This window comes from Perna viridis, chromosome 15, assembly GCF_037379345.1.
Source record: "Perna viridis isolate PV_CMFRI_1.1 ecotype Kerala chromosome 15, ASM3737934v1, whole genome shotgun sequence".
Lineage (NCBI taxonomy): Eukaryota > Metazoa > Mollusca > Bivalvia > Mytilida > Mytilidae > Perna > Perna viridis.
Genome location: NC_142459.1, coordinates 6,389,272 through 6,400,728, shown reverse-complemented (window position 1 = coordinate 6,400,728; position 11,457 = coordinate 6,389,272). Strand labels below are relative to the sequence as shown.

The 11,457-nt window shown below is 36.3% G+C and overlaps 1 protein-coding gene across 1 annotated transcript; it reads left to right on the top strand.

The window, feature by feature from the left end:
* The first annotated feature begins 1,061 nt into the window (after nt 1–1,061).
* LOC148596718 (uncharacterized) lies at nt 1,062–8,947 on the top strand. The gene is made up of 5 exons (XM_088564313.1): nt 1,062–1,089; nt 2,559–2,657; nt 4,290–4,341; nt 5,269–5,502; nt 8,018–8,947. The coding sequence occupies exons 1-4, from the start codon at nt 1,062–1,064 to the stop codon at nt 5,414–5,416; spliced, it is 327 nt and encodes a 108-aa protein (XP_088420439.1). The 3' UTR covers nt 5,417–5,502; nt 8,018–8,947.
* Nucleotides 8,948–11,457: the final 2,510 nt, after the last annotated feature.

The window sequence follows — 11,457 nt, the reverse complement described above, 5'->3', positions numbered from 1 at the left end:
ATTTCATAGAAATAACAAAAGCATGGTCGAATTTCCCCTATACCAAAATCTACCGATGGGGAAGTCCATTTTTTCATTAAAATGTTTATTTTATACCTGTTTTACATTCAAAACGTCCCAAGAAAGTATCTTATATATATATAGGCTAGCTGGCTGAGTGGTCTAGGGCGATGGACTTAGTGCAGGCGGTGTTGCCATAGATGTCACAGCGGTACGAGTTCGAGTCCCGCGGAGGGAACGACAAAAAAATTTGACAGTTCTAACAAGTCTTAATCTGTTCCTGTTGCTAAGAAATCCAACAAAGAAGCTAAAATAAAACATAACTGAATTAACTTGAAGTTAAATAGTTTATTAAAGTATTAGAGTGGATTAAAAATGTTTTTGCACATATGTATGTACACAATTTTCATATTATTTAGAATACTTTCCCAAAAATAGTTTAATTAAGTTATTTCCAAAAATTGAAATTTTGCACTTGATTTGGCTTTTAAACTTCATATTAGTAATAAAGTATAATGGAATGAAATACATATCAGAGCAATGCATATGTATAGATATCCCATTAAAAGACGCAGTCAAATTTAAGGGGAGATAACTCTTAAATGCATTTGATAGCAGAAATAACTAGCATTCATTGAAATGCAATTACAACATATATATCTGCAGATCAAACCTTCAAGGTCACAGGCAACTGTCCATAGTGCGAGACAAATCGTAATAAAGTGATCTACTAACACACTAAATACTAAAAGTCCAAATCAAGAGAGAAAAAAAGTTACAGCTCTGACCCGAGGTTGTCACCTAAATATAGGAATTTGACCTTAAGGTCACAGTTCACATCATAGGTCATTATCCATTTACACAACACATTATCTTTAGGTGATCTACCCAGATACCAAATATCAAAAGCCCACATTGAAATACAATAGTGACAGTCTGGACAAGAGTTTATCACCAAAAAAAGGGAATTTGACCTTGAGGTCAAAGTTCAAGGTCATAGGCCACTGTCCATAGCATGCCACAAAACAGTTACACCCTGAAAACGAGTTTGTAACGGACAGATGCAGGCACAGACAGACAGAGTGATCAGTACAGGTCGACCACCACTTTTTGTTGCAGTAGTGATAATCAAAGTGATAGCATAGTCATGTGTCTTAATAAAACATAAAACAATCATGTTGAATTGTGCATTTAGGGAGCATAAGATGAAAAGTCACGTTGTGATGGTACATATATCTTAATGCATGTGGCATTTCCCTTACCAGCTCCAAAGAGGCAGGAGTGAATTTTACTTAAGAAGTGGCTTGAGTGGACATTTTTGTAAGCAAATTCATATTCCTTGAGTATTCTGCCTATTCAAGTCCTTCCATGTATTGTGTTGTGTTTGTCTATATAAAAGCAGACAGAAGATTTGGAGGAAAAGGAGGCAAGAAAATCAGTTAAAATAAACCTTCCACAAGGCTAGAAAAACCAAGGGAAGGCATATGCAGCAGCCGACCTTATTCTGGTGTGGGACTCACATCATTCCAACAAGATAACCAGATTTTCTTTACTATTCTATCAGGTCTAAATATCTAGCAAGATCTTCTACACATTCTACCAAGCTAGTAAAATCATTTTCATCGCTAAAACAAGCTAGCCAGGTCATTTACACAGTTTCAACAACCTAGCCAGGTCACTTAAACTGTTCAAATAAGCTACCCAGGTCACTTAAACCGTTCAAATAAGCAAGCCAAGTTATTGCCACTCCCTCTGGCAATGTCATTTAAAATATAATACAGTTAATACGGTTGACTAAGATGAGCTCTGTTCAGAAAATTATACACTATATGTTACACTTCTTTCAGCGTTCAACCATTGTTTATCATTTTCCGTACTGTATACCCCCGTGCAGGTCCGGGTGTTAAAAGAATAGGCCTGCAGCAGCGCTAAGCTTGTCGTAAAAGACGACTAAATAGTGCTCAGAACCCTAGCCGGGGGCTAGGGCGCTCTGCCCACAGAGCAACTGGGATGTGTGCCCCAGGTGGTGGAATGGGGTACCCCTGGCGTGTTACATGCTGGGGTTGTCAGGCTATAATACGGAAAACCTGATCGCAAACCACAGTGGTGCACCGTGTTGAGAAAGATGCCACGTTCCTCGCTCGTTAAAGAACCCAACTGTGGTATTCTCCCGGAGTAGGAACCATAGGGCTCCGCCACAGGAGGCTAAATTGCCCGACCCTACCCACCTCTCCCTATTTCCAGTGGCAATCAAAGTTTGTCGACTCCCCAATGTCCTTGTGTCCCATCCCTTTTTCATTTCATCATCATTTCATGTTCATTTTATCATCAATTTCATGTTCATCGTCTGAATATACCTGAAATCTTGCTGCTCGGACGTTAAAGCCCAACAAACAAACAAACTGTACTGTATATTGTGTTCAATATAGTTAATAAATAGTTTTGTTCTATTGTTGCAAGGATAAAAGATACATGTACATGTAAATGTTGTCTTTCACAGTTTGGGATTTTAAAACAAAAATAGATCAAGACAGAAATTTCCAATTTTTTTTCAACAGGAAGTGGATGTCCCACAGCTAAAACAGGAAGTGATTGTCCCACAGGCCTGAAATCAGATCCTATACCTGATGCTGGATACCAAATATTAAGTGTTAAGTGTTAGTGTTAAAAAATCATTCCCCGCCCTTCCTATCAACATTTACCATACTATTACTATTTTCACTATGTAATATTCAGCCAGAAATCAAGCTCATTTGGTCAGGCCACTCCTACTTAATTTCGGTGTCTCTTTTTTCAACTCCTCTCACACAACCAATTCATATTTACATGTATATGTGGATATTTACCAACATTTTTTTCCGGTTTGAAGGCATTACTACACACTCCATTGAGAGACTGTCCATGGCTTGTCAGTAGTCCAAAGGTTGCAGTTCAAAAAGTTGGAAGATCCGATATTCCAAAATATCATCAGCAATTTATTTAAAAATAAATCACTAAATAATTTGTGTTATAATGCATATGTGTTAAAAGAATAGGCCTGCAGCAGCGCTAAGCTTGTCGTATAAGGCGACTAAATAGTGCTCAGAAACCTAGCCGGGGGCTAGGCGCTCTGCCCACAGAGCCACTGGGATGTGTGCCCCAGGTGGTGGAATGGGGTACCCCTGGCGTGTTACATGCTTGGGTTGTCAGGCTATAATACGGAAAACCTGACCGCAAACCATAGTGGTGCACCGTGTTTGGAAAGATGCCACGTTCCTCGCATGTTAAAGAACCCTGCTGTGGTATTCGATAGGAGTAGGAACCTTTGCGCTCCGCCAACATATTGTTAACATATCGAATTTGTTCTAAATTATTCTGTTGAAGAAATTATTGTCAATAGCGAAATACCATATTCTGATGTTCTTAATTTTGTCAGGGGTATTGATTATGAACAATTTAAAATGCCGGTTGATTCAAGTCACCTTTCTGTTGACAAAATTGGTTTTTTTGTTTGTTTGTTGGGCTGGAAAAAGGGGGATGGGTAAGGTCGGGAAATTTAGCCTCCTGTGGCGGAGCGCAAAGGTTCCTTTTATCGAATACCACAGCAGGGTTCTTTAACGTGCGAGGAACGTGGCATTTTTCCCAACACGGTGCACCACTATGGTTTGCGATCAGGTTTTCCGTATTATAGCCTGACATCCCCAGCATGTAATACGCCAGGGATACCCTATTCCACCACCTGGGGCACACATCCCAGTTACTCTGTGGGAAGAGCGCCCTAGCCCTCGGCGAGGGTTCTGAGTACTATTTAGTCGCCTTTTACGACAAGCTTAGCGCTGCTGCAGGCCTATTCTTTTAACACCCGGACCTGCACGTGGCACTTTTTTTCTCTGAAACATTGTATAAAAACCGTTCTATGATTCGTGTAAAAGAAATTCACCAGAGACATGAATTGACTGTTTATTCCGCGTGTTCCTCATTCGGTCCCGGCTTTTTAAATGTACTCCATTCCATAATGTATAACGTAGACGTATATGTGTTATGAGAATAATAAAAAATGTGAATAATAGTCACCTTTAAAAGGTAAAAGAGAATACGAATAAAAATACAAATAAAACTAATAATATATAGAAAATGAGGCCCACATTTTCGGCCTTATGGGCTTAGTCAGGTGCAAATAGTATTGAATATGGAGAGGCAGTCCACTGTTCATGTTAAAATATATGTATGTATTATGGAATAATCCAACAAAAAATATCCGAGTTCGTCTGTTATCCTAACTTGTATTTAGGTCAATATGCTTTTTTCAGATTTCTATCCCTTTCCAGTATATACCGATCGGTTGTATGGATGGACTGGATTGTAAGTACATTTATCATTATAACATATCTTCCACAGACCTATATTAAAACACTTAATACAATAAATTATGTAAGCTTTTCTATGCAAGAAACAGACAATTTTCAAAAGGAATGGTCAATAATTGTCACAAAGCCTGGAACTTGTAACGGATGGTACAGAACTGAACTATTTCGCATAAAGAGGCGGGGATAAGTGGGTCAGGCTCCTGCTATAATTGTCTCCTGATTTACTACGTATCACTCCGCTAGTTTATAGGTTCTGTTATACAGGGTGTGAAAAACTCTCAGCCATGAGCAATGCCCATTACAAATCGGCAAATCTGTTTCCGGTGTACTGTGTCAATTTGCATAAAGGGTGGGGTTTAGCACTAAGTGTGGCAGCTGAGGTGGATTCAAGTCGATCTCCCTGTATAACCAACAGGTGATGTTTTGCAAGGGAGGGGTAGGAATGGACACACTTGTATGATTTCTCACTGAATAGTCTTAATTCCAAAGTTATCTGTGAGAAAAAAAAACTTCTCGAGCCTTTTTTCGGAAACCGTATGCCGTCTTCGTCTCTGCTTTTATATATCACTTCGTTTCGGAGAACGGCAAAATAGACGACAGTCTCGTTTTTCTTTCAATGGCCATCCGATTGTTTTTTTTTTTTTATTCTTGTTTATCTAATCTGAAATATCTATCTTAAAAAATGTTTTCCGTTTTCTCTTTTATTTATTTCATTTAAAATCCTTCTACGGTTAAAAAACCAAGTAAACCTGTGTATGGTATACCAATTATGGCCCACTTTGGCCGATACCAAAAAGGTGAAGAAAATTACTGATACACGTTAATATGATAAGTTATTAAAATAAAATACCAGTGCCCAATAAAATAAACAACCGTTTTAACCTTCTACATATATGAAATGCATATTATTTTTTCTTTTTAGTGAGATATCCACAGTATTGCTCAGCTGTGTATCATTGGTTGCCAATATTGTTGTGATGATGGTTCTGTTTGGAATACATCCATGCGCATGCCCACGATCATGTTCCTGTTTTTTGTCCATGTTTATCTCGGTGCTCTTGCCCGTGTAAAAAACTGTGTAAGCTCCACGCAACAAGCCTTTATTAAAGAGTTTCCTGTGCATTTGTTTTATAGACTCCCGCTTGAAAAGCAGGAGGTATATAGTGATAATTAATGTTGTCCGTCCGTCCATTCGACACCAGTTCTTATCCGCAATCCCCCCTAAACAGCTGAATGAAATTGGATGAAACCTTATCACATTTACATCACGTGATACCATTGTGAACCTCTTATTTTGTTTTTGTTTTTTTTTTTCATCTGAATCACTCCGGGGTTTTTCTCCCTCTTTGACTACTGTCTCATACCTACGTAAAAAGTGTCAAGCGCTGCATTGTTTTACATGATATTGATAGTCTTTAAATTTAATTTTAAAACTTTGTAAAATATATTTTGTACATTTTAGCCAATCAAATAAAAAGTTAGGCACCCCATTGTTTGATAGAATGCTGAAGGTATATTTTTAGGGTGGTTATACATGTACATATACATACGATATATGAAAAATAACAAATTTATTTATACCACTGTTCCAGTTTTAGAAACGTCAAGGGTTTCCTGAGCGCTGACTGTTTCGCAACGGTAACAAATGAATGATATTTTCGGCATAGTACATGTATTGTTTTAACATGTATGCTGCAACTAAATTTTAAATTGAAAAATCTCAAATTTAACCACAAAAAAGATGATTGTGCGCCATCTCTGAAACGTGGACGTATTAGGAAGCACCCTAAAATCTGACAAAACTTTTTCATCAAAGGATGATTTCTCTATTTGAAAATACCTATATTTGATCTCTACAACAAAGTACACAACGCAAGTCAAACCAAGTTATTTTCACATGTAATCCCAGCAAACACACAACGTTGTGCCGATGTTGGGGATTTGTCATGACAGCGTAATATCGCGAAAATACGTCGTCACAAATGGATTTGTTCAGGAATTTTTCGATAGAACATTAGAAAAATAAAATTTATGACAGAGTTATCTGCACTTGAAATGTTCATGTTTTGTGCATTTTAGTTAAATCATAAATTAACTTACCAAAATGATATGATATTCCCCCTTGATTCTGATAGTGCAAATAATCAAATTACACTTTCAATACGGTGGGTTTTTAATAATCATGTTTCAACCACTGCCTAATTCTAGCGGGGATTGAAAATCAATGACATCTATAAAGAAATCTAACCTTGTCCTTCATTTGTAGATTTCTGTATTGCTTCATTAAGCAAGTTCACCTTATAACTAGTAGATAATTAAGTGAAAGTGTTTGTAAGAATCAGGCAAAATGGGAAAAATCTGAAACATGCATGTCAAAAACCCCACCGATCTTACAATGTAATATCCCTCAAGGATACTTAATCTATTTGAAGAGACCATTATTTAATCTCTGCATCGCTGGCTTTGCTTATTTTTCAATAAAATATTAGAAAAATAAGGTTTTTGGCAGAGATATCTGCTTTTAAAATGTACATTTACAATGCATTTCAATGATTCTATATCTCAATGCAGCAACGCATTAGAAAATACGTCTTTTTTCCTTGATTCTGATAGTGCGAACAGTCAAATTACACTATCAAAATGGTGATTTTTTTCATATCATGTTTTAACTACTGCCCGATTCTTACAGAGACTGACACTTAAGTACCAGTCGAATAAAATTCAGACACTGCTAATGGTAAAAATATTCATGATGAAGAAAATCATACATTCATCTCCTACTAAAAGCAACCAAGTGAAACCAAATCAAGAACGACAACTCTTGCAAAGTGTCAATTTCAGGAAGAATCTATGTAAATTTTATCTCAAGAGCGCAAAAACCCAATGAAAGACTAAGATTAGTTATATAATCAATAACTATTTCTGAACAAGTAATAAAACTGAATTGGTTATTTTTACATGGATGAATCTCCTTCTGTCTGATTTTTAGAAAGACTGCTACTTAATTATAAACGCTTGTATAGACTCTTGATGTCATTGTACTCAACAAGTATATTTAGTGATAATACTGTCCGTCCGGTCGTCCGTTCATCCGTCCAAAGTTTTATTCCGCAAAGGGCTGAATGTAACTTGATGAAACTTTTACATATTAAACACCATTGTACACCTCTTGTTTTATTTTTTCATCTAAATGACTTTTGAGAGAAATGTAGGTGTCACTGAGCTTTGTTCACAGTTTTTCAATTTCTCTTTTTGCTGAAGGAGGTAGACCTAGGGTAAGGGATATAACTCTTGAAATCATTGATATGTTTGTATCATATTCAATATCACCAAAGCCTCTCAAGCTTTCATTTGAAGCAGAATAAAATCAATCCAAGTTAATTAGATGCTTATTTAGTATTGATGTGAAATGCTAAATGCAAACGTTCCAATGATTTTTTGAGAGTTATGTCCCTTAGCCTAGGTCTACCTCCTTAAGTGGCGCCAAGAAAAAGCCACAAAACAAGAAGGAAATGATGCGGGTGGACGGACCACATAAAACGGCACATAAAGTCTGGGGCATTTACGTATATGAATTAATAATTAGTTATAATTTAGACATGGGATCTATCTGATTTTAAGAAGTAGCTAATTTTAAATCTATTGGTGACCATTTATTTATTTTATTACAGATCAGATGGCTCCAGTATCTACTAGGCTTCAAGTAAGAGAAGTTTAGTCAGTCAGACTCACCGTCTCCGCTACAAAGACACGGACACACTTCATTAATAACGGATAGGAATGAATCTCATAACTCATAAACAAAATATTATTTTCATAATTGATATTATTGATTTCATGACTTACGAACTTAGTCTAGTAATTCTGACTTACAACTGTGAATCGTGATTTAAATAGTTTGTATTTGTTTGTCGTTTTTGTTATATACGAGGGTAGGTTTATTTTGTCACTTGTCAGTATAAATTCAATGAATTCCTATACACATCTGTAAAGGTTTATTTTGTCACTTGTCAGTATAAATTCAATGAATTCCTATACACATCTGTAAAACGTCAAAACCAATAGAAACTTTCTTTCAAAAAGGAACATCTCTCAACCAACGATGTATGGCGGCAATTCAAGAAAGAGTAATCAAGGGAACCAAGGTTATAGCGGAAATCAAAAGAATGTAATCCAGGGACAAAGACCAGACATGGAAAACAGACAAACACAACAGAGAACACAAAGCAACCAAAATCATACATACAAATTAACAAAAGCAAATGAGCACCTCGGACTTCACTAAAAACTGGGAGCATGGACCAGGCGCACCGGTAGGGCAAGCGTCCTCCGCCCCTCCAGAAACACCCGCCGAGCCGCTCACAAAAAGCTAAGTCCGGGGCAGAAAAACGAAGAAAGGAAAACTATGACCCGCTGAACAAATTAGCCTTCATGGTGCTGACGGAAGCACCACAACGATCCACGAGTCCATGATGACGACCACAAAACCCCTGCAGTGACGACATCAATCCTGCAGCAACACAACCCTGTTCCAGAAGCCCATCTGTCAGAGTTCCAGCGCGATACAAAAAGTCTGCGCAGTTTCGGCAAGCTCTGGCACAACGTTCTATGTTCTATTTATTTCTTAATGCTGTATTTTCTTTGCACCGTGTAAATATGAACTTAAAAGCATTATTACGATATGAAATGATATTTATAATATATTATAATAAATACATTTATAATATACTTATGTGATCTTCCGATAATTATATGAATATTTTATAAAGCATATACTTATATTTGAAAAGTTTGGTTCAACGGTTTGCAAATTTTGCCGTTGATAACAACACTTAACACGTAGGGATAGTATGAAATTTGCAACCCAAACTTAAACATTACCGACAAATACATATTTCAAATACCTATAAATAGTGAAATACTGAATATTGCATATCGTAATACTGCGTCGAACCAGGGGTGGATCCTGATTTATATAAAAGGGGCAAGAGAGTTCGATAAAAAAAATGTTTCAAAAGGGGGTTTCAAAACTATACATTGTATTATCACTTGCTTATGTTTGCTGAATATTTTAACATTTCGTTAACAAAATGGGGGAGGGTCCAACCCCCAACTTCCAACCCCTGGATACGGCACATAATCACATATTCTTTGGATAACCTTTCGAATTCCTTTGAATTCCCTCTTTGACCTGTTAATGTTTGTTACTGAATAAACATAGACAAGTCTTATTGGTTTTAATATCTAGGCTACTATATTCTATGAAGTCTGAGAAACTTAACTACAAAAGAGGTTAATAAAATCTAATTTCAAATATTGTAAAAGAAAGACACTGTGGAGTCTGTTGCACGACCAGTTTGTGACAAATTGAAATGTAGGGTAAACCATTTCAACATATTGTATGTACACTGTATATTCATTTAGGGATTTACTTTTGAGAGGGCATTGAGGTTAACAACCTTATCAAGTTCAAGAAAATAAAGAGCTTCGCGAACAGCAACATGATACGACCGCAGCATATTGAACTCTGTTCTCATGGCGCAAGTGTGGGCCTAAAACTAGTTTTTGATACACTTAAAAATGATAGAGGCTTAGAGTTCATTATGGACACAACAACTGGTTTGGACACAATAGAGCACACTATCAAAAATTTAATTAAATGTGAAAAAATTGAGCTATAAATTTGCTTTTCAAAGACCTTTCTCTTCGATCCTGTAACTAAAAAAACGTAGATGTAATTCTCATAGAAAAACACAGGCAGAAACTTTCATCATGAGTAACACAAATCAAAATGGTATTAGAATGAAAAGGTTTATTATTCTGAGCTTTGACCTTCTATAACTCGAAAATCGTGAGAGTTATTTGAAATCCGATTGCTAAATGCTAGCAGGAGTTTTTACAAGGAATCAAATGAACTCTTAATCAACTTCCGTCGAGTTTTCTGTGCATGAATAATATATATACGGAAGATATGCTTATTTAGATACTGTGTCAAATCGGGGATGATCCAGACTTTTATAAAAGGGGAGGGAAGTGTGCCCAAAAACACTATCAAAAAGGAGTTCAAGGCTACATTTATCCCTTGTAAATTTTTGATAACAATTGACATTTTTCTGGTCATCAAAAGAGGGCGTCCGACCCCAAATCCCACCTAGATCCGACACTGTCAAACAACCGAAAACATGATAGTATTAATGTAATAAATCATATTACATGTACATATAAATATTCCTTAACTCCGGCTGTATTTTGTAGAAAGGCCTAGAATACTTACCCTATCGGTGCACGGGATTCATACTCCCTGTTTTTAGTGGAGTCTGGATTGCTCAATCACTTTTGTTTCTATGTAGGTGTTATTTTGGTTAATGCGTGTTCATTTTTAGTGTCTTGTTTTCCTGTCTAGTCGTTATCATCTAATTATATCCTTTTGATTTTGAATCATTGTTCAATTTAATTCTCTCTTTTACTGAATTGTTGTGTTACGTGAATATAGACGAGTCTTACTGGCTCCAATATCAAGGCTACAATATGGTTTGACACATGTCTGGGAAATTTAAACCAACTTCAAACAGATCCATAAAATCTGATTTCTAAACAAATTTATAAAATCTTATTTCAAGATTGAAATAGATTTTATGGCTCCGGTTGACATTGGTTTTCTCAGACATCATGTGGAGATAGTATACGTGCCGTTCATGTCATGCCATTTGTTTTTTTTTATACACGCGTATATTAGCAAGACAAACGCGTATAAATTTGTATTATGTAACAAATATATAGGGAAAGTCTTAATCATATATGCGTATATAAAAAAAAATAACCAATACGTGTATATATATACAGATACATTGATACTATACGGGTATAACTTGTTACTTCACATCAGTAAAAATCAATAATTTCAATTGGATAAAATCTTTACACGTGGTATTAATTAACCTGTAGTATAAAGTTTTACCAGTCAATATCGTCTACGGCTCGGTCATTATCACGGTCTTACCAATGTTCTACAGGCAGTCTAAATTTCACGATATTGACCAGTTCATCGTCAACCACACTATACATAATATATACGCGCTTGTTAACACGCCAATGACATGAACGACCTCTC